General features: G+C 43.4%; 1 protein-coding gene across 1 annotated transcript in view; it reads right to left on the reverse strand.

Moving 5' to 3' along the window:
• Positions 1-1,611: 1,611 nt before the first annotated feature.
• AGK (acylglycerol kinase) overlaps positions 1,612-24,525 on the reverse strand; it is a 56,256-nt gene continuing 33,342 nt past the window's right edge. Inside the window, exons 6-16 of the mRNA XM_077828060.1 lie at positions 23,332-23,424; positions 22,439-22,471; positions 20,264-20,358; positions 17,663-17,732; positions 16,741-16,820; positions 14,704-14,761; positions 12,082-12,229; positions 10,750-10,847; positions 8,384-8,454; positions 3,579-3,663; positions 1,612-2,058 (exon numbers count right to left, since the gene is read on the reverse strand). Coding sequence (XP_077684186.1) covers positions 1,921-2,058; positions 3,579-3,663; positions 8,384-8,454; positions 10,750-10,847; positions 12,082-12,229; positions 14,704-14,761; positions 16,741-16,820; positions 17,663-17,732; positions 20,264-20,358; positions 22,439-22,471; positions 23,332-23,424 — 969 coding nt within the window. The 3' untranslated portion in view covers positions 1,612-1,920. The remainder of the gene's footprint in view (positions 2,059-3,578; positions 3,664-8,383; positions 8,455-10,749; positions 10,848-12,081; positions 12,230-14,703; positions 14,762-16,740; positions 16,821-17,662; positions 17,733-20,263; positions 20,359-22,438; positions 22,472-23,331; positions 23,425-24,525) is intronic.

Below are 24,525 nucleotides of genomic sequence, written 5' to 3' on the forward strand. Positions count from 1 at the left end.
TTCCTTCTTGTTTTTCTGTCCTGGGACTGTAATTATGCCTTACGGGTTCATGATGAAAGCAGCAGGACTCAGAGCTTTAGGAAGCCTTGATAATTCACTGAATGCTGTAACTCAACTACTCCTGTTTGTATAACATGGGGGGGAGTGATAAGTAGCCATGCTTAAAAAAAAAACCCCAAACCCTCACTTTCCATAGCACCTACAGTTAGTTAGGTGTAGCAATTTATACAACAGAGAGAAGGAAAGTGATAGCAAAATACCACTCAGCTTGTGGTGTAGCTCTTTCAGGTAGGGTGATCTCAAATGGGCAGTGTTCAATGGGGCCTCAACCTGAGCGAAAAGTCTTATTTCCTTAGCCTTACATCCACCCTTTTTTAGCTGGGCCCCTTATACTGAAAAGCATGTTGCTGCAGTGATGTTTGGAAAGAGAAGGCAGCAGTAAAAGTGTCATTCAGGCACAGATGGATTTCCTACCAAGGTCCTGTAACTTGATAGTACAAAGGCCAATAACAAAGACAAAGTAATGAGTAATAGCAGGGACAATTTAACCTTCATGTTACACACTGCAGGACTAACCACCAAAATGAAGGACTAATTTTCTCAATTTAGAGGGCCAGGCCCCCCAGAATACATAAACTGTTAGGAATATTCAGAGGGTTAAGGGATAGAAAAAGAACATTAATCAGTGCACGACTTCATTTCAGTCACTGTAAAGAGAGAAACAAAAATAATTAAGTGGCAGCTACTAAGAAAGGACAGTGACCCTTCAAGTTTGAAAAGGAGAGGAATACAATAAGGAATGGGATAAAAGGGCCAGTTCAATGCTTCTTTTTATGTGCTATGCTGCTGCAAGAACAAAAAGGAGAAACTTATTAGAAAGCAATGCACCTAAACAGCATCAAAGGGCTAATTTTAGAGTGTATCATTACCTAGTAGAACTTGGTGGTGCTGAATATTTTTTGAAGATCCAAAAAAATAAATATTCAAAATGTAAAGCCAACCACTCAAGGAACCAGCAAAGGGTTTGTTTTGCAGAGATGGTCTTCAAATATGAATGGAGCAGGATGCTCTCTAGGCAGGAGGTTTCCTTATGGAAGGTCTTCAGTATCTAAAGTTACACTAGCTACAATAAAATTAAGTGTGGGAACTGAAACTGTTAAAGAGCATAAGCTGAGGTCACAGAAGTATTTCCCACCCTCCAATACAGTAAGACATCATAGAATCATATAGAATATTAGGGTTGGAAGGGACCTCAGGAGATCATCTAGTCCAACCCCCAATTTTTGTCCCAATCCCTAAATGGCCCCCACAGGGATTGAACTCTCTCAACCCTGGGTTTAGCAGGCCAATGCTCAAACCACTGAGCTATCCCTCCCCCATTATGTAAGTGCATTGTGGCCTTCCTCCGAAGCATCCATCACTGACAAAAGGAGACAGGAGACCGGACTAGTGACCTACGTATCTGTTCTTGTGTGGCAATTCCTGAATTTTATAAGCTCCCCTCCCATTAACCCCAGCAGCATCTTGTTCATAGTTTTTCCATAAATCGCAGAATTTGCAGCTCTAAACACAGGTAAGAAAGGTGGCTCTAAACTCTCAAACCCACAGAAGTGTGTTTTCATTTCACTTTAATAGACACTTGCAGTAGAACGATAGCATGTATTACAGCACTCACCTGTAGTACCGTACATGGAACAGTGATGGCTTCTTTAAAAAAAAAAAACAGACACCACTTTCTGAGAGTCAAAGTTACACTTTTTACCTCTTTGGTACTTGCCAAGTCAGCAGTTCCCACCAAGGTGCCAACACCTTGTGTGTTTACTGGCCAAGTGACTAATGACTCTATGGGGTTAATCAGCTTAGTGCTCTCCTGCGTGACCCCGAAGATCCTGATGAGACTGGTCCCTCTGAGGTGACTTCTCACTGCACTGCTGGCTGGAGCATCTGCTCTCTCCTTCTGGGGTCACAGAAGAATTCGAGCTTCCGGGGTAACAGCTTCACTTCAACAGGCATGGCCTCATACTCCTCGCTATCTATGCCAAAAGAGCCCTCGGTGCCCTGTGTAGAATCAAGTGTAGGTCAGATGTAATAATGAATCAATTGTTACAATGATGCTGTAACAGTGGTACCTGGGCCCACTTATGTCTCCACTTCAGAGTGCTGCTGGGTTCCCTGCTGGGTCTTGACCCCCTCTGCCGTTCAGCCACACCAGTACATAGAGAGCGGTTACTGGCTGCACATACTGTATTAACCAGCTGTCATGTAAAATATTACCTCGCTCAGTAACTAATTGGCAATTTGGCAGGAATTAAATGCTAGATCCCTTTAATGGTCTGCATTGTTTAGATTTAAGGATTCTTTGCCCTTGGAATTACTATTTACAGCTGGGCTGAGTTTTTCTTTGAGATTGAAAAAAAAATTAAACAGTGATTATTTTGGTTCAAAACAATCCCGCTCAGACCTCTATTTTACACTGACACATACACAAAATCACCAGTGATTAATGCCAGTCCATCAACATGGTAATGGGTTTACTTTTGTATATAAACCATGTGCTTGCCTTCTGTTATTAAAGACCTCATCAGCAGTTAGGGAGTAAACAGAGTCTGTCTTGACTGTATCCAGCCCTGAGCCGGACAGTTTTTGCAGGTATTTGCAAAGCCGCAGATTGTGATGATGTCAAAGCCATGTGTGAACGAGGATGCTGGCTAATGAAAACATTCATTATTCAGTCCAGTTGTCTGGGTGAGGACTTTACCAGAAGAGCAGAGTGCCAAAGATTCTCTCAACTCCTGGGAAGGGCCACTCTACCAGGGTATGGGTCTCATTTCTCCACAAGGCATATCAGGTCTCTAAAGAGGATTATAATAGCTAAAGATGTGGACATAACCTAGTAGATCGACTCTATACCCTTGCAAATGCAGGGCTTATTCTTATTAAGATGATGTACTGGGATGTTAAACCCAAGCTAACATCTACCCTGCTGCCTTATTTTTGGGAGGCAACTAAAAATTAATCTGCTCAAACATTTCCTCAGTGTAAGGGCTGCCCACTTATCTAAGGTCTTGGGATTCATATCCGTAGTGCCTTTTGATCATTATTTCCCTCCTGGCCTCAGCTCAGTTAGCATGGGTCTTCATAATCCCACACCTCTGCTCTCCATCTTTTCACCTCTGGCAGAACCCTTCTAGACTGGCAATCTAAAGAAAGATTTAAGTACTCAGAGACTAGCCAGCAGAGGGGATGTGCACACACTAAGACATGAACTCTAGCAGGAGGCTGTTTTTCTATCCTACTCACACTGCAAGCATGTTGACACTTTTTGCTGGCTGGATGGACAGGAACGAACTGCTTCTGGAGCTGGGCCACACAGTTCCTACACTAGCCACAGACATGTACAGTAGTGATGCCTGACTCGGGATTACATCTTGGGTCTCCTGGTTTGGGAACCCATTTGTCTTTCTGACGGGCTGCACTGGAGGTGGCTTGCCTTATTGACAGTGAGGACAGCATGACCACCTGTCAATGTTGCACTAAAAAACAAGTGACCCAGCTTTCCACAATTTCTGGCTTCTCACCTCCGGAAGTTGCAAGATGCATCTGCTGGCTTGGACACACTGACTTCCTTCAGGGCACAACTGGGGGTCACACATCTTTTGACTTCTGTTCAAATCAAATGAGGAAAAAGAAATATTAGCGTTCAGCAGAAGCAACCAGGCTTACAGGCACAAGACATACAGGAGGGTCATCAAGTGATTGTTAATTTAATTTCCTCCTTCCAAAAGAAAGTATGAGAGCTTTTGTGGCTGCAAGCATGAGGGACAGTTAGCGCTTCCTGGAGGTAGATGTTGCTTTTCTGCCACACAATTATTAATGCACCTCAATACTGACCTTTAGCACCCCACGCTTAGTGATGCTCTGGGTTTGTCCTGAGCAGCATCTGCCCACTGTGTCATCTCATAGGGTGGGTTTGTGATGTCCACTTACACGCAGAGCAGTATCATTCCTGTCTTCCTCATTTAGCACCAAACCCACAAAAATTACTGATGGCCTCAAAAAGTGTTCAGTAAATAGTTACGATTGAATACAGAAGCTAGAATCAGATGTACCTGTATTTTTAAGCTGGTGTTTGACAAAAGCTCTTCCAGTTTCATCACCAGCACAAGGTGAAGCAAAGGTTGCTTTATTAGTTTCACTCCTGTTTGGCGGTACAAACCCCATTCATTTTACCTATTCTAAATAAAATGTTCACTTTTGTAAACTTCATCAGCCTGTCTCTCAGGTACTTACATGACCTCCATTGCCTTAGTATATGAGCACCTCAATCTTTAACATGTTTATGTGGCTACAGTGTATTTAGGGAAGTATTATCATCTGCACTGTTCAGATGGGGAATGGAGGCATAGAGCAGCTAAATGACTTGCCCAGGAGGTTTGTGGCAGAACAGGGACACGAATCCAGGTCTCCCACATCCCAGGCCAGCATGCTACCCTCTGGTTCATCCTTCCTCTCCAACTGGTAAAAATAATACTCTCATATATTCAGATCCTTTTGTTTTGTTAATTTATCAAGGGTTAAATTCACCTCAATGCACAGAGGCAGCACAAGGTCTATGCATTCCTAAGTCCCATTAACATATGCTTCATTTAGAGGGATTCAGTGGCACACAGACCTTTTGCTGACCCTCTGTACGAGAGAGAATTCCCCCATGCCCCAAAAGAACTGATCGCTGTATGTCTCTTCCTGTTCCCATATGCCAGAGACAGGCAGGTAAACAGAATAATACAGTCCCGACCTTCGTGTATTGTGGCTCTCAAGAAATAAGCCAGAATAATCATGGCTATTTCCACATGAGAGTTACAGATCTCCAAAACAGGTGGAGTTGCTGCAGTATTATCTGTCCAGGGTTGTTCAATTAGGGCTTGTCTACACTTATTGGGGGATTGACGCACGGTGATGAATGCATCGGCGGTCGATTTAGCGGGTCTAGTGAAGACCCGCTAAATCAACTGCAGATCACTCTCCCGTTGACTCCTGTACTCCACGGATGGAGAAGCGTAGTGGGAGTCGACGGTAAGTAGATCTAAACTACGTTGACTTGAGTTACGCTATTCACGTAACTCAAATTGTGTAGCTTAGCTCAACTTTTTCCTGTAGTGTAGTCAAGGCTTAAGGTACAGAAGGCTGTAACAGGCTGAAAAGAAAGGAAGGGGGGTTCAAACATCACTCAGTAATGGATGTCCTATGAATATATAACCAGGAAAGTCCCCTCAAAAGAGTTATGTGACTTTGGGAATGCAAACACTCTTAGAATTCATGCTGTGAAGTTGTGGGGGACAGGGGATGAGAGAAGAGGACCACAAATAGGGGAGGAGGACAAAACCACAGAAAGGAAAGCTGAGATACCACAGGAAAGAGACAGGTGAGGAGACAAGCAATGTAGACATTGGGAAGTTTGTTTTTAACCATCTATATTAAAAGATTAATCAGTGAATTCAAGGGAGTTAACTTTCTCATAGTAGTATATATTTATAAATCACTGACAGCATGCAATGCTCTTGATTTATACTGTGCTTTATAAACAAACAGTTAGACACCTTCCCTATTTCAGAAGGGTTCATGTGTTTGAATCCTGCAAACACATCTGTGCAGGCGGACCCCTCTGTCTGCATAGGGCACCACTAAAGTCAATGGGCCTCCACATGGGTGCATACTCTGACTATGTGGATCAAACTGCATGATCAGGAAAGGCAAGACAGAGACAGGGAACAAAAGATCAGGAAAGGGAGCATGTTAGAAAAGCAAACAGGCACGCAGCTAGAACCAGTGTTAAGTACTCCTCTAGAGGTCCTACATAAGGGTCATAAGGGGTTTACTATTTATTCAGATCCTTACTCTAGTCTCTTACTCAGAGTAAGAAGAATCAGCAACAAAAATACGTAACAATAACGAAGTTTTCATAGGCAACGATATCCCACTATATACTCTAACCTACAAACACAGAGAGGCAAAAAGCTATTCGCTGCATCATATCGCCAACTGGCAACACATACTGTGGCTGGAACATACCCCAAAAGAATAATTATCCCCCTAGTCTGTTACCTAGTCTCCAGCAGTGGCCAATGCTAAACGGTTATGAGGAACCCAAACCCCATCATAACGCACAACAGTGTACAATGGAGAAATGCCTGACCTACTCCACCTGGTAACCAAGCTCATGCCCTTAGGTGATGTCCCTTATAATTTTATACAGAGCTCAAGCTGGGGAGCGGGAAAGAAAATTAGTAGTGGTACATCGGGTATCTCCTCTTTTTCCCCCACAGAGCAGCAGTTTGAAGTGGGGCTATGATGTAATCACCTCAACTTAAATATTGACTTCATCCTAGCTGCTTGTTGTTATTCACATCTGAGATCTACAGTCCTGGGGCCATACAAAGCACATGGTATGACCTAAATCTCACTTTGCAGTCCGATGGCATTCAGCCTCCAGCACTCCTTTCAGGTTCCAAAGCGTCCACTACCTTCAATCTCAACCATCTTCTGATTTCCCACACAGATTGTAGAGAGGGAGGCACTATCAGTCCTGACAGATTCACCTCAATGCATTTCCACAAACTTTTCCACCCCCTGGCGAGGTAAAACGGGACAAAACTCCTCTACACAAATGATTCCTCAAATGCTTCCAAAGACAAGCTCCTCTGCTCTGGTGGCTGGCAGCAGGGACTCTGTGATGAGGTGGCTTTGATGGTGGTGTCCTTTGAGAACTTTTCTTTCAGGTGGCATTTTCTATTGGTGTCCCTCCCAGTCTTCTCTTTTGAGGGCTGAGCAGACCCTCTCCCTCTGTTCTCTCTTTCTTGATTTACCTACAGAATTCTGGGAGTAGATTAAGAAGAGGTGTTGGGTGCATGCAGCCAGCTGCATGAGTTTACATTCTTCCGCAGCTTTCTGCAAGAATGTGTAACCAGTCACAGAATGTGACATACTGCTGGGAACCATGTATCCATGTATCCCATGTAGCCGGGAAACAATCTGTGTTGGGTGTGTTGGTGACTGACTGGGAATGGAAGATACTTTTCTCTCTGAATTCCCGCTAATTCGCTGGCACCTTCCTGGTGGTGAGATGTCCCAGGCAAGATCACGAGCTCTTTTCCCCCCTCTCCTGGTAAGGCAGATTCTTTTTGCTGCCGATGGTAACAGTGTCATACACATTTCCTTCTATAAAGTCTTTACAGCACAGATTCAAATGGCAGGCAACCTACAATCAACATGGCTGATTCAATTTACACCCAATGCCACCTGATCAGTTATGTATTCATAGTTCTGAAGATACTGTTCCCACTGAAGTAATGTGGAGTGCTAAAATAAGTTGCCTACTACTGCTATTAATATTGTAAACAAGGTACAGATGTGCAGTAGCCATGCGGCACCTAAAAGCTGCTAATGACATTTCCACACCTTTCCATCTGGTTTCACTGGAGGGGGCCCTAGGACTGGAAAACAGCAGCTGCAACCAAAAGACCAGCCTGCTGGAATAAGCAGACTCTGATATTGTGGGAGACTCCTTGTGACACTTCTCTAGAAGCCTCACACTCCACTTCAACAAGGAGTAATAATGTGATAAATTTGGAATTGAGGGTACTTAGAGGAGGTAGGAAAGAAGCTCAGATCAGCACCTAGTGCCTCCTTTACAGAGTAGGAGAAATGAGCATCTCACAGGAAAGCATTGCAAGCAGAGGGGAGGTGGTGAATAAGGAGGTTAGAAGACTCCAGACCTCCTTCCATGTACCAGGCCCCCATGCCTGGAACCCCTGGTCTGCCCATGCTGTCACTCTATTTGTTCAAGTCCCTCCTTAAAATGCACTTCTTCCAATGGGGCCTTTCCAGCTAAGACCTTACTTCAGAGGTGTGTTAGTGAGCTGAGGGACTGAAGATCTTTATCCCGTCCCTTAAAAACTGAATCCTGGCACTAACAAAGGCATGTGCCAAACATCACCAGTGCCGTCACATTGATTCTGCTGTATCCCAGCCCCTCCATCGTTCATCTAAACTGCAAGATTTCTGGGGCGCGGATGTTGTCTTCCTACCTTTCTTTAAAGCACCTGGCCTCTTGATGGTGTTATACCAATAATAACATCAGTCAGCATTGGAGAGGAGGAAAAGGGGAGGGTGCAGAAATCGTGGAAGGTAGGGAGGGGCGTTCTAGCCACACAACATTGGCTCTTGCTTTCAAAACAAGAAAATTAAAGTAAACCTGGATTTGAATGAACAAACCCAACAATCCCTAAAAGGCATTCCCCACTGTTGTCCTTGCCACACAAAAGCCAAGAAAACACAATCAGTTTTGCAACTCATCTAGAAAATCTGACACCCTCCCCGTACTCACCCCCTATTTATGAAGTCTCCCTTGCTGACTGTATCTGGTTCAATGCAAATATTCATGGAGTCTTCTGTGCGCTATGGAAGAGATTTAAAACACAGACAGTTAGTGTTTCTGCAGCATCACACCCTCCATACTCTCTTTAAGGAGACAGCCCATTTCCACATCCTGAACTGTCCCAGGAAAAGAGGGTTGGGTTGGTTTGTATTTTGTAAGGGATGAAAGGAAAAAGAATTAATTTTTTTCCTGACTTAAATGGTCAGCGTCAGGTTTCGAATGATACCTAATGATTCCTTACCAACCATTATTCTGTACTAAACACCACATTACATATTCAACAAAAATATTAAACCAATTTTTATCCTTTTACCGTTTATGGCATTGGTTTCTTTTTGCATTCCGTGCAACTGGTAGGACAATGGAAGTAGGCTATTCAGTCTGACTTCTGTTCACAACAGATCCTACCTAGTCAACGCCTCTTTCAGGTTCTTCTGTAGCACAGTGCTACAACATTTGGCCAGCAAGTGCTGCACGAGGAAATGTTTATTCATTTTAAAAAAAACTATGCCCACTGGAGTTAAAAAATATGAAGGATGGAAGCATTTCTTTTGGTCCTTGATTCTGTAAAAGCTTATCTGTAGAAAAGGTAGATTTGGGGTCAAAGTATAGCTGACATTGTCCCTTTAAATTCCTGGCTCAGTTGACCGGTTGTCTCGATTTCTCACTTGCTACATGCACTTACATCAGGCCTATACTACGAACATTTGCCCTTACAGTCATGTTGGTTAGGGGTGTGATTTTTTTTTTAACAACATTTCTATTATGGCAAAAGCCCTAGTGTAAATTCAGCTAGACTGGCAAAGAAGTTCTTTTGCCAGTATAGCTTATTCCATCTGCGGAACTGGTGTAAGCTACAGTGGAAAAAGCACTCTTTTGCTAGTACAAGCTGAATCTAAACTAGGAGGACTGGCTGATATAGCTATACCTGTACAGCTATACCAGTCAACTCTACCTACTGTAGACTAGACCTCAACCTGGGATGGGAGGGAGGAAGGAATGACTCATGTTACTCATCTGAGATGCCGATGGCTGATTAACGAGCTATGTGATAGATTCCAAAGAGTCTCTATCCAGTCCCTTCAGGCTGGGGGGACAATGACCATTATATGTGGTCTCAGGGATGAGTGTAAAAGCATGGAGGACTTAAGGGGATCCAGATGGGTGGGGATAAGACATGATATGAAGATGCTTGTTTAATGGGGGTGAAACTGCACAAAGGTAAACTGTTTTGCTCCTGCAGCCACTCACCCAAAAGGTGGCCAGTTCATGGGGCTGCACTGGTGGCCACGGCAGTGAGCACATGCCCCTCCCCATTGACTAGTGAAGTGCCACTAGCGCTGGAGGCAAAGTGACTGGAAATGAAGAAGTGGCCGCAGGGACCACTGAGTTCTTCACTTCAGATCACAGGTTCAAATCCAGTCCAGCTCAGTACTGACCAAAGCTGTTACCAACCAAGGACTGTTGATGCTTTCGGTCCAGTTCCTGTTGGTAGCCTGCGCAGTGAGGCCAAAGGCTGCGTGGAAATTAAACTATCCCCGCACCTCCATACTGTGGCACGTTGAGGGAGGGCAGCATGGGGAAGCTTACACTATGTTGCCGGTTTTTTTCCTGGTCCTATAAAGAAAGGGCTGTGATCACTGAGAATGTCAGTCCAGCACTTTCCATCAGGACGAAAGACTTAAATCAACCCAGAAATCTTCGCTGTGATTTCACTGCTATGAAACATGGACTCCAGCCAGAGATGGTGTTAGGGGCGATTGAAATAAACAGCGGCATATTGCGCCAAGGAGGCTCTCACAGGGACAGCTTTACGTATCTCTCCCCCGCCCCTCACAAAACAAACAAATAAAAATTACCGGCTCCTATCTTCTTTAATTTAAAATGGCCTCTGTCCTTGTTTTAGTGCCAGCATTTCTGAGTCCTTCGCTCTGCAGTTGGCAGAGGGATAGGGTCAACATTCCAGGCACACGTCCAGGCTTACTGTTTCACTTCAGCATCAGTAAATAATATCTCCACTTTCCCATGAGGCAAGGAGCGGAGGTGCCTAGCCCCTGCCATGAAAGTGTTAGGATTTCGGTTGGTTATTGAAAACTTCCTGTTACACACACTCTGCCCTCTCTGCCCCAATCTGGCTTCTGCAATCCAGTCTTGCAGGATCTTTATAATGACCCTTAAAACTGGCCCTCTCTCAGATTCTCCTGAAGTCCCATACTCACAAAGACAGAGTTTACTCTGTGTAGTCAGGAAGATGGGAGTTCAGCAAGGAAGGAGCGCTCTGCACAGAAAGGGATTTATTTAGACTGTGCTCTTACTGTCAGGTCAAGCTGCCTGTTCTGAGTCATGATGGAGAGTTCAATGGTGGACAGCTGCATTTCCTCCCAGGCCTCCAGGGTTGCCTCGTGGGGGATTTCTGAGAATCCAGAAGGGAAGAGACCATTAGCCAGAAAGTAAATTACACAGGCCAGAGTTCCACTGCTGTGAAATATGAAAGAGCAGTGCCGGCGAAAGCGGCTCTGTCCCATTATTTCCACAGGCTTTGTTTCCTTCAAATTTAAAAAGCGACAAATAGAGAATGGAAGCTGTGAGGGCCGAGGCTGGAAAGTTAAGCTGACAAACAGCACATTGCACAAATGCTTTAAAAGCAGTCCCGAGTGACCCCAGATTGACAGGTCTCTTGGGCTCACAGAACAGGAGCACTTAGCAATCTATTAAAGGGATGTAGCCCCCACTCCAACAAAATCCAGAAGCTGTGACATTTAGGATGCTGTGCTAATATTTATTTCCCACAGACAACCTCTACTCATCCCTGCCACAGCCTATGCTCGCCACTTAGTCCTGCTTTTAGCTCATTGATACATTTGTAGGGCTTCTGGCCCGGAAGAACTGGATGGGCGTTGGAAATCCATCAATACTGGTAGAGCATGCAAGGCACTCCCCTGAGGGGCTGAATGTGCTGCCCATGTGACATTCCCACCCCCTGCTGGGCCAGGGACTAAGTGGCAAGAACTCCTACAAGGCAAGGTAGTGGGCCAAATCTAGCCCATCAAGATGGCCCTAGACTCACTATTTCAGTGAGTGTTTCTCACTCCTGTCGATACTTGCTCTCCATCCAGTAAACAAGAACATGCTTCCTCTGAGGGAGGAAGGATTCAGGGACTACTAGAAAGTGGCATGGTTGGCCGCCTACCGCCGGAAGTGCCTGCACTGTGCCTCTACAAAGTGCTTGACTTCTGTCTACGTGGGCATTCGTACCATGCGCATGGCCACTGTGTCTGAGCACTTGCTGGCCCAGCTAACAGCTCAAGTTCTTGTTGTACGTATGGTTTGCTGGGAGAGGGTCAGAGCATATAAAGTACTTCTCTATCCTTTTTTTGAACACCATTACTTCCAAGCTAGCAATAACCATGATGGCTGTATCCCTGCAACCAGCCTGACAGGGCTTTTTGGACTGCAGATATACTGAAAAAGGATGGAAACCAGAAATAAAACCTGGACAACGTTTATACACTGCAGTGGAGTCTAAGGATAAAAGCACATGCAGACAGGATCCGCTCCAGTGGTCTCTCCATGAAACAGCCTTATTGGATGGTGCACTGTTGGATAAAGCCCATCTCTGATTCTATGTCCACACACATGCTGCTTACCCTTTTGGGGAGATGCCCAGTACAGTGAAAGCCTTCTGTAAATCCTCACATACAAAGAGGGTCTGGACGGCTTCTCTTCCGGCTCCTCAGGGGGTCTCTTGGTTGGGCCCAAATATGTAAGGGATGCTTGATGTTTCTGAGGCCATTCCTTGGATTTACCCAAAAAGGAGGAAGAAAAATGGCCTTCTGGTGAGCAAGCATCTGCTTATTCTGTGTGAGAAAGTGGGAGGTAACAGCTATGTTCCCTTCACAGCCCGAGGATCCCACTTTAAGGTTCTCCATCCTTCAGTTTCCCATGTGGGAGCTGACATTCTCCCAGCTGGGAAGGATTACACAAGACTCCAGAGCCTTTTCAGCTAGTCCTCCCTAGCAGAGCAATGAGGTGGCAGAGGGCTAAGTGTGTGTTGCCTCTGCGGCAGGAGGATGAAAGAGAGAGAGAGAGAGAAATCTGTGCTAGAAATCCAGTTCTCCAGCCCGGCAACAGACAGAACTAACCATAGGTCCACAGGGGCAGCTCCAGTAACGTTATAAAGAATTTGAGAGGCAAAACACTAACATAGAGCACACTGTTACTAGAGCCCTGCAAATCTGCAGCTATCTGCAGACCATGTTTGCAGATTGCGGGTGGAAGAGGATCCAAATTTTATATCTAGAGCCCTGCAAATCTGCGGATCTATGCAGACCATGTTTGCGGATCGGAGGCGGATACAAATTTTGTATCCATTCAGGGCTCTAACTGTTATCCACTGATATTTCTGATTCTAATGCCAGAACTTTAGAGGCTAAAACAAAACATTAGCTACTCAGATAGTGCCCATGGCTAAAACTGGGGACACCATTTACTTCCTTTTTTAACTAACTTCTAAAAGACTAAATACATAGCCAGAGGGAATAAATGTTGCCAACTGCTGGTTTGGTATTGAAATTAACACACTACAGAAATTTAGCTGATAGCCCATGTGCACAAGGTACATATATTCGTCTTTGCACAGGACAATGGCGAGGACTGTAAGCGAAAAAGTTACAAGCTTATTTTGGATCATAGGACTCACAGTGTGTAGCCCTGCCCCCGCACAACTCTGAGCATGGTGAAAAATTGCATCATAGCTCATGGTCACATTAATAGGACTGATCGAATTGTTCAGAAAGAGCAGTACAAGCATAAGAATATTAATGATCCTGGGGAAAAAGCAGGGCCTGAACTTAGTATTTCTTCCAGATTACTGCTATGGCTCAAAACACTGTAAAAACTGCTATGTTTTGGACCACCATTTTAGAATAAAGGAGAATAGTCACTGTAATGACATTATATACAATCATGGTAAGTCCTTCACCCTGACTATTGTGATCAATTGTGGGCACCCCATTCAAAAGGGGTACAGCAGAAATCGGAAAGGTGCAGAGTAGGGAAGTGAACATGATTAGTGGCAAAGCAAGACTTCAAAAAAAGAAGAAACAAAAATAGTGGGACTATTTAGTTTAGAGAAGAGGTGAAAAAGGTAACGTAGCAGAGTAATGAATGACACTGAAAAAGTCGATAAAGCTCTTCTGTCTACAAGATGGCTCTCGAGGAAATTTAAAGGCAAGAGATTTAAAAATGAGAAAAAGATTTTTAAAAACACTATATATAAACAACCTGTGGAACTCACTGCCACTAGATATCACTGAGGCAAATATCAGAATGCTCTTTAAGTCAGACATTTACGTGAACAATAGGAATATACCCAGTAATGCTAGCTACAATATAAATGTATACTATTACCAACTCTCCTGCTTCAGGATCTAAAGACAACCCCTAGATGCCTGGGGTTAGGGAGAAACTTCTCTCATGGGCATGCTACTGCATAACTATCAATTATGGAGACATATGAAGCATTCTGTGCTGGCCACTATCACAGATAGGATGTGGGCTACATGGATCTGATCTGCTGTGGCAATTCCTGTGTAATATCACAGCATTTTTATGAAGGTTTGCACGTTTTACACGTTAAGGGGATCAGGAGGACAATGTGAGTAGAAGTGCATCACCTTTAACACAGGTCAGATGTTAAGCTTCACCCTGTCCCTTAAAGCATCTGAGAACTTTAAACTGAGATATAAACAATTAACCTTTTTGTTCAATTTATCCCGCCTGGGAGGCTCTGTCTGATTATCAACACTCATATGCAGTCTAATTAGAGGCATTTTTTACATCAGATGAATAAATCAGGGTGAAACGTTACCATAAGGAAGCCTGAAGACAGACTGAATTGGAGAAAGATGGCTGAGCTCCCTCTACTGGTTATCAGCTGCACTAGCCTCTCTCTAGCTTCAAAAGTGGTTATTAGCTCCCTCTAGTGACTTTGACTATGGTTCCAGCAGTTCCTCAGACCAGGAATTTTACAATGTATTGTAAGAAACAACATACCCCACTCAGAGCTTCACAATTAAGGCGGAATGTGTTTCTAGGTATATAAATGAGCTGAACTTCCCTCTTCGTTTATATTGTCACTGGAGCTCCTCAATGGAATTATAATGCATGGAATATTGCTCCACATACAATGCACACACGCTGCCTCTCTTTCCCCCTCGCTAGGTATACTTTGCTTCATTTTGTTATTTAGTAATGTAATAATACTTTACCTTCAGTGTATTGAAAAAATGAGCTGCTTTAGTTTTCAGAGGCCCGAGGTACCAGTATCTGAAAAGAACCGAGGCAAAATTCATGAGAAAACTCAGGGGGCATTGGGTAAAGTAAAATCTTCCTTGATGCAACACATGCCAATGTCTATACACTTGCTTTCCATTGAAGTTTATTCTTGTGCACTTGAACTTCAAGATACAACAAAAATGACTTATACAAGATTTATACACTACAAAATGTGTCGTTCCCACAACATAATAGCAGCAATATGTAATCATTAGCACTTTTAATCCTTTGATCTCAAAGTGCTTGGTGAAAGAGTATCACTATCCTCATATTACAGAAGGAGAAACTGCAGCACAGAGAACTTGCCCAAGGTCACACACCAAGTCAGTGGCAGAATCAGGAACAGACTCTTGACTCAAGTCCCATGTGCCATTGCTGGGTTGCACAGATCAGGGAAACGCATTACAAAACCTGCACTACAGGTGGCCCGACGCCTCAGCAGCAGAGTGCACCTAGTTATCTGACACAATCCAAAATGACTCAGGTTCCCATGGTCAACAGCTGGTGGGATGCATCTCAGCAGGCTGCAGGAAGGGATGGGATGGAGGATGTGAAATCAGTGACTTCAGAATTAAAGGAATGGATGCTCCTAACGTTTACTTGCCTGAAAGTGCTCTCAGACCAAATAAGTACAGTTACCACAAAGTACTGGATGACATTTAATGACACATGCAGAACGTAGATACAGCACATGAACTTCAGCAGGTCTGAAGAGTAGGAGACCCAGACTATATAGGCTTCCATAAACCTCAACCAGGATCCTGCCACATGTTACACTGCCACCACTAAGCCACTGTCCTGCCACATGTTACACTGCCACCACTAAGCCACTGACTCATCTGTCTACTAACCACCTCCCATCCCCAACATGACCACCGCCACACAAGACCACAGACAACATCATGGCAGTCCCACTGGATAGCGTCTAGACAAGAATTGAGGAATAACCATCAGGCAGCCCACAGAGGTCCCTGGAGCCAGTTACTACTCTTACGGTCCCTTCCCTGCTGAACTTGTGGCTCAACTCCATCTGTGCCACACCTTAGCTGGTGCCTTCCCTTTTAGCTACCCATTATGCCACCGGTGCAATATGGAGTCTGAAGCAGACCAAGTCCTGCAGAAGGACATCACTGCATGGGAAAGACTGGGGGGGTCGCAGTGTGTCGGAATGAGTGAAGACGTGGGAGTCTAGCCACTGGCAGGAACGCTAGTGGGTGTTTAGGGGAGAAGAGAATGCATCCCATTAGCTACTGGCCTTGGGAAACTTGGGGCTACATCCAAGAGGCACTCCTGTCACACAGTGGCAAGCACCTTAGTGCCCTCACCAACTGCTGAATCCCCCTAGTGACAAACACTCTGATCCAAGCCGGGCCTTGTCACCCCATTCTGCTAACTCCCGACCCCTCATCTGCTGACTGAGGTGGTTCATTTACGAACTACCACATCCCTTTGCTTCCCAGGCACCCAACGGCTGCAGCATAGCTCAGTAATATTCATTTGGAGCAAACCCAGCATTTATTACTTAGTGATCAGAAAATCATCAGACAGTACATTCCATGCCACTCCTGGCAGGAACTGAAGGACATTTCTATTGCATCTAATGTTCTTTGCTGGAGTTGAATTTCATTAAGAGTGAGTGTGTTGTGTCTTTTCCTTGGTGACTGATGAAACACAACGTTACTCAGACAGGAGTCAGGAAAAAGCTTTCCCATTGGCTTTGTCTGTGAAAGAACTTCCAGAATTGGAGATCATAGGGCAAGTGTGAGGTTAACATTTGCAAAATCAGGTCAGCAGAAAGTAAAATGCTAAGTGTATATGAAAGGGAACATTGAAATGCCTTACGCTTTTTCATTATAAAATGCTATGGAATGGGCCTATCTTTGTCCTTGTCACTGCAAGATTTGGGATAGGAAATACCAAGGGATATTAAAAAAAGGCACAGCTACAAAAAACACATTGTATTTCTTTACTTGCTAACTTTAACTCCTGCATCTCTGTAGGATCCCCATCTTAATCCAGTCACTGCAAACACTGGCTGCTCCTTCTCTCCCTGTAAAAAAAAAAAAAAAAAAAGCAATGAGTGCACATTTACATTCTTTTTTGCAACCATGAAAAAGTCATTCAGCTAATCTATGACCAACCTCTGAGGTGAAATTTTATAGCAAGGGTGTCCTATAATAACCAAAAGCAATAAGGGCTGGACAAAGCTCAAGTGGTACATTCTGTCTCCTCCAACAGAGAGAAAATCATAGCTGAAGGTTTCCAAGGTGCCAGAAGTTCACTTTGACTGCACACCCAGCAAGGATTATTTCAGTTTGCGGATACCAGGAGCCCAAAGAAAGGTGTGCTGCACAGCACCACTAAACACCCGCTGGAAAGACAGCTGTTAGCTCACAGAACAGATACACCAGAAAAAGGAGGTACACAAACGTGACAGACATGGTCAAAGGTTTTCCAGGATGGCAGGTTATTAATCCCAATATCTACACAAGATGTATTTTAAATCAATTCAGACAGCTATTATCTCATTCCTCCGGAAATACCAGCATTTGCAAGTTATGCATTCATCGAGCACTTTCAGCCTCAAAACAACATTTTTAAATACTCAAATATTCCCTTTAGCTCAGAACATCCCACTTTATTGTATGCAACCCATTAGGAGGGCAAATGAAAGGATTTCCACTATAATAACTATTGTCATAAGCATAAAGTGATGACATCACTGACTGGAGGGGGAGTATTCTTGTGTAAACATTATCTAACAGGATTCCCCAATACTATGGAGAATGGAATGGCCAGAGTGCATGAGAAATAAACAGAAAAGCATTAAGAATACTGTTTTCACCTAAAAGTGTGAATGGAAGGTGCCATTTAAAAGATTTTTTTTTTAACCTTGATCTGCAGTACATCAAGTGGAATTGTCTCGCCCTTCAGAATGGCCAATGTAGCATCAGCAATGCGTCTGAAAAAAAGCCAGAAGGCCACAAAAAAGAAGTGTGTGCTTTTAAAGTATTATTTATTTATATTACAGTAGCACTTAGAGACTGAGCAAGATCAGTGCCCCACTATGCTAGGCACTATACAAATACACAGTAAGAGACAGTCACAGCCCCAAAGATCTTACACTCTAAACAGTGTGTCATTTTCTTATAGGATGGGAAGCAAAAGGAGTCAGCAGCAGTAACGAATGACAAAAGCCAGGGTAACTTTTTCAGAGAGGTTCATCATCCAATTACTTTTGAGGAGCATGTACCTACTATATTCCTTACCTCCTTAAGGATTCGAATTGCAAATTTCTTTTACTATTGGCAAGCAGAGAATGTGCTGGGGGTCTGTGCATAGGACCGAACTCAGTCAAAATACGAGTGCATATTGCTGCTGTTTTTGCAGCATATCAGTGCACTTATCTGGACAAGGGAGCACAATACCTATTTCCTTGCACAAGACAAGATTCATTCCTCGTTGTCTTAGATTTTGTGGGCATTGACGGTAAGACAGTGACTTTTGATAAAATATGGGAGAGATTTAAAAATATCATTGCTCTTAGATGGTGTAATTTTTATAAATGATTCAGGGATTTAATGTACGTTATTATACTAAATTAATCTGTTCTACCCTCCTTTAGCCTTATATTGTGCCCATCATTATTGCCAGTCTTAACCCAGCCTTCATGCTGCTGCTGCTGGTTGCTGCTTATCCCCCAGGGTTAATATTAAGCCATGACACATGGCCTCAAAGCTTTTCTCAACAAACTATTTAAGATTCTGTACCACAGAGCCTGTTAAACATGTTTAAGGTACATTTTCTCCTTCAGTCACTGAATAAGACCTGAGTTCAAGATTGCGCACATTTCCCATGATAGCTGTCTATATAAAACACTTTAGGTCAATCCAACGTCCACTGAAGTCAACAGGAGTTTTTCCATTGGTTTCAGTGGGCCTTGGATCAGTCCCTTAAAGAAGGAAAAGGAACCTTTTTGTCCATTCCTTGGCTCTTTATGGCGTTTGAACTCAGAATTTAAGTCCAATACGCAAAGGAGGAACCAATGTCCAAATATCTAAAATGTTACTATTTATCATTCTTATGTCTGCAGTCAGGTTCTGTTACCAACATGGGCTGTTAAGCAGCTTATTGACAAACTCTTTTCAACTCCACCAATATATTGTGGCCCCCATCTATGAAATTTATCAACGGACAATAAGATCTCTTAATTCATATGGCTTCTTCAAAGCCCAAACATAAAATTATTTTTATCCTACTGTTGATTAGAGCAGTGGTTCTCAAAGCCGGTCCGCCGCTTGTTCAGGGAAAGCCCCTGGCGGGCTGGACCGGTTTGTTTACCTGCCGCATCTCCAGGTTCGGTGGTTCGCCCTCCTCCAGCCAATGGAGGCTGCGGGAAGCGGCACGGGCCAAGGGACATGCTGGCCGCCCTTCCCGCAGCCTCCATTGTCCTGGAGCGGTGAACCGCGGCCAGCGGGAGCCGTGATTGGCCGAACCTGCAGACGCGGCACGTAAACAAACTGGTCTAGCCTGCCAGGGGCTTTCCCTGAACAAGCGGCAGACTGGCTTTGAGAACCACTGGATTAGTGCATTGTCTGTCTTGTTGAGCTGCAAAGCACTCGGAGTTTTAATGAAGGATCAGATGTTATGCCAGTTTGGCTTGCAGGCACTGTGTATACCAGCAACGCTTGCACAGAGCAGAATGCTAATGAGTTACTGTGACAAGAGTGAACAGAGCTTACAGTGAAGGGAATAAATCCATTAGTATGGGAGAAATTGGAAGGTAGAAAAATGTGGGAAGAGGAAGAAAAGTTGGTTAATTACATTTTTTTAAAAAACAAACAGAAAAATAAGCTTATGTTTAACATAGTGAAATGCAGAAATATGGTCACTGCCTGACTGGATCAGACCCATGGTCTGTTTTGTCCACTATCCTGTCTCCTGGTGACCTGGAGAATCCTAAACAGATGCTTCAGAGGAAAGCACAAGAAGCCCTGCAGTGGGCATATACAGTGTATATTGTCCTATATACTGGGGAAGTTTCTTCCTAGCACCGATTAGGCAAATATTGGCTTATACACTGAAGCGGGAGAACTTGTATTCTTTCCAAAACCATTGGGTTGTTTTGTCTGTTGTATCTCTGGCTAGTCTCATTATCCATATAAATGCCCAATCCTGGTTTGAATCCTGCCAGGCTCTTGGCTTCAAGGGTATCTTGGGGTTGGGAGTTCCACAGGATAAACTGTACATCCTAAGAAAAAAATATTTCCTTCTGTGAATTTTAAATTGGCCTTTAAATGTCATTGACTCACATGCCCATCCAATTTCCCAATAACTGTCATGCCCTTCAGACTACCAATTACTGTGTAACCCAGAGGGGAAGGGAGGAGAGATAATAGAAGAAAGATCTAAAAAAAACCCCAAACTACCAAGCAGCATTTCCCCCTCAAAAATAAAACCAAATCTCCCCTCCCTCTTGCATGCAAAACTTACTGGACTTGGTTTAAGCTTCCAGGGTAGAGAGTTTGGCTCAGGGTACTGGTCTTTCCAAGGGGAATGAATCCAATAGGAATCTTACTGAAGGTAGCCTGGAAACATGAGGGAAGTAAATTCACATTTGCATCAGCTGAATTAAGCTTCCTGTGTGGACTATTGCCCCCTTGGCATTAAGCAGTCGGGCACTTCCCGAAATGAGACAGTAAACACATAATGACTCAGAACATGGCATTGGAATCTCTGAACCCACCAGTGCCAACTGGCTACAAAGGAGCTTTCTGTAATCATTAGAAGCATCATTACACACAGGTTGGCAGGTATACACTACCTAATGTATGGATTTGGTCAGCAATCTGCCATCTCTCTGCAACTCAAGGTGGCATCTGAAGCCCTGCTGCACTGAATCTCATTTACCTTTGCAGAAGCCCTCTTGATAGAGAAACCTTGCATGACAAAAGAGATTTCCTCAAAAAGTGTGAATTGATACAACAGAGGCTTTGATTGTGGAAGTCATTGCTTGTGTTGGTTTCTGGCCCATGGTGCAGTAAAGGCCTTGTTGCTGGAGGAAGCTAGTGTACCACCATCACAATAAACTGTGTTCCCTGAAGTGTATAAGCAAAACAATGTAAACTACTGTATATCACAATGTACTCTCTCTCTCTCTCTGCTGGGTACTGTGGCTTGTAGCACTGTGACACTGCAAATCCACATCAGCTAAACTGTATCCCTTTGCCATCATTTTTACCTGCTATCCCCTCACTTGTAAGCCCTTGCACCTCCTAGCACCCTCTTCTCACTCTACACAGTGTCATTTTATAGCTTGCAAGAGATTGGCTCTTCGTAGGCCTACTTGCTCCTACTTTGAAGTGAGCTGTAGCTCACGAAAGCTTATGCTCAAATAAATTGGTTAGTCTCTATGGTGCCACAAGTCCTCCTTTTCACTTTACTAAAGAGGGCATCTCTTTAGCGCCTTTAATGGGCTCTTCCTATAATCAGAAGTGTTGTTAAGACACAATCCATAAAGGGAAGGCAGAGCACAAGCAGGTGGACAAACCTGCAAGAAACCATTACCTCTACCATGTGGACGGACAGTAGAGACAAAATTCTGTGGGGTAGGAGAATTCTGTGGCCCAAGAAAAGCAGAATCAGAAGCTCCGACTATGCTACAATGAACTCCCACACCCTGCAGAATAATGCAGCATACAAAATATTCTGGGCTGTTGTAAATTAGCATAAACTGCATTGCAATGCACAGTCTTTCAGAATACTATCAAGTGCTCGAAGTAAACAAATGGAGAAAACAGAACAGTCATTCTTTTTTCTCCACTCTCTTTCAATGATAGGGAACTTATGGGACAACTGCAACAGTAAGAAGTACAAAAAACTGCAGAGAAAAATGTTTTGTTGTCGTTATTCGTTTTTTAAGTTCACAGAGTCCCTTTAAAAATTACCGGCTTATTTGCAAATTTTAAATATAAAATGTTTGTCTTGTCACATTCAGACAAAGTAATTGTGTAAGCAGCCAGAAGTCCAATTGCCGAAAGGATCATCAGATCCTTGTCTGGATTATTTCATTGCCTTTTTGCCAGAGTTCTGCCAAGAGGTTTTGGGAGCACTGCTCCCCTGCTTTATTAATAAGCAGTGTCCCATCCCTGGTAAAACATATCATCGCTTCCAGTGTGAATATTCTAGCATGAGCCCTTAAAATTAGCATTCTGCAACCATTTATGTCAGTAGAAATTCACGGCTTGAATACGGACGTTAAGTGAGCATAGAAGGAGTAGGAGCACAGCCACAATGAATTCAGTTATGGGTTGCAAATACAGAAAATCACTTGTAGTTTTTTCTACAGCTCTATTGCCAAACAAAAAACTAGACACAACTGGGCCACAGGCCTTTGAAAATTTTGTGTCTGGCTTCTGCACATTCCTTGCTCTGTAACTGGAAGTCCCCCAACAGTTTGGGCTGGGAGCCATTCCACTCATTGAAAAAGGGAGAGAGAAAAAGGATGTGCACAAAACTGCAGGATACTAGCACGGCTGACTCATTAAACAGCAAGCTGGCCTTGGATTATCTGCAGGAGTCCGCCTGGACCAAGAGGCTCAACTGGATGCTTGGGAGTGCCCCTCAGATATAAATTAAAATAAATAAAAAACAAACACACTACCTCACCTCATCTGCTCTGCGGAGGAGTCCGGTTATGACCTGAAAGATAGTGGAAATATTTGGCTTTTGGATTCTTTTGTGCAGTTTACAGTAGAAACCTATGAAATGCAGACATTTGCTGTTCAGAATAGATGCACTTTTATGAGGCCTCCAATGTTTTATGGAAGGAGCTGTAGTTTCTTACACAAAAAGGGGTACATTTTCTGTACCCACCATAGAGAATGGCAGGGGTTTGAATGTACAATCACTGATTAAATGCATATGCTGACTTCAAAGATGTAACAGAACCAGATGCTTGGGCATGTTTTATGATGGCACTCAGTGTGCTCTTAACACATGAGGAAATCTAAAATGTATCTTCCAGAAAGGCATGGAGAATCCACTACTTCCCTTGGTAATTTGTTCCAATGGTTAATCACCCATATAATATGAAATTACTGCACACAAACACCACTCTATTTTGAATCCTTTGTAACTGTTTAAACATTCTTTGTCTACATCCCTTCACCCTGGACAAAGCATGCATCCCTCATGCAGGGCTATGAACCCCAGTTTTCAGTCATTATAACTTTCTGGTTTGTGTGTGGAATATCTGCAGATTAGTTTTAACCCCAAAGTGATGGGATGTACGTGCATAGGTGGGTGTGTTCTTTCACAGAGTTTGAGTTATGCTACTATGAACATCAGTTGCTTGGGAAAGCATTTTCTGATTTCTTTATTGCCCAGTAACTCTCAAGTGGTTTCATTGTCAAAACTAATCCACAGCATGTTTTGGAATGAACATGTCTCATACCAGAACAATAGCATTCTGCAACTATGTTACACAACCCTCCATCTTTCTATCCCCAATATGGATTGTGACTTTTTATATACAAGCCAGGAGAAAGCTCCTGCGGTACCTCCTGTACAGTTCCATCCCCTCCTGCAATAATGATCAGGTCCGTATTTTCCATCAATTCCAGCAGCTTTTTTGCTTGTCCTTCGTAATCTGTCTGAGATACCAACAGAGACCAATGGTCAAAAACTCAGCTTACCATGCCTACGGCCGCATGTCCACAGAGAAGTCTTGGATACATATGATTTGCTCTATTATTGGTCTCGTCAAAACACCATACACGTATTACATCACATGCACAGAAATCACTTCACTGAGAAGTGAAACAAGTCCCCTGTTTAATAGCACTACTTGTTGAAGCAGCTCACGTGCCACAGTGAACCCAAGACAGATGTATTTGGAATACAGTTGTATTCCACTGAAACTGCATGGAGAATTAAGATTGACTGCATGTACTCTAAAAAGAACTTAACACAAACACCTGGATTGTGACTCTTGTTCTTGCAAAAGAAAATATCACAGGATCTTTTAATGGTCATAAGTGGTAAGGACTGTAGTTTTGTCTGCTCCAAAAAAGGCAGCACATCCAGAAGAATAATGCCTCTGAACATGCTGGGGAAGTGGTTCAGTGTTGAAGGTACAATGCCCCCCTACTAAACCACAAGAGGGTACAATGCCACCTTCTGAACCACAAACTTTTCTTCCTGCAGCACCTCTGTTTTTTGTAGTGGTCTCTCATCTAAGTACTGGTGCAGTCACATTCTGCTTAACTTGTGAAATCTAAAGCAGCACCGTTGCAGTTTGACAAGAGACTTGTAAAATAAATACAATAAATAGAATTTCCTCTTGGTCTGACACTGTATTTTTTAGTAGAACAAACACCAATAAAAATAGGGGGTTTATCATGGAAATAACACAACCTCATCAATAAGGCTACAAGACAGAAAGATACATTCATAAGAGTACACATATCTTCCAAAGAGCAGTTTTTATTGCCAGTGTGTAATGCATACTAAACAGCAAACACAACAGTCTCAAGGATTCTTCAGAAACAGCAGGAACCCTTCACGTTTGTTTTTCCTTTTCTTCCCAGTGAAGGCTCTTTGCAAATTCACACCCCTTTGTAGTTCAGCATTCCCTCAGGAGAGCAGAACATTTCATTTGGGGGGAGCTATTAAGGTATGCAAGATTATTTTTAATTAATCTACAGCTCTCAACTGGATTGCAAAACTTTCTCACATCAATTTTACATGTTGAG

Source organism: Eretmochelys imbricata, chromosome 1 (genome assembly GCF_965152235.1).
Source record: "Eretmochelys imbricata isolate rEreImb1 chromosome 1, rEreImb1.hap1, whole genome shotgun sequence".
In the NCBI taxonomy this organism is placed as follows: Eukaryota; Metazoa; Chordata; order Testudines; family Cheloniidae; genus Eretmochelys; species Eretmochelys imbricata.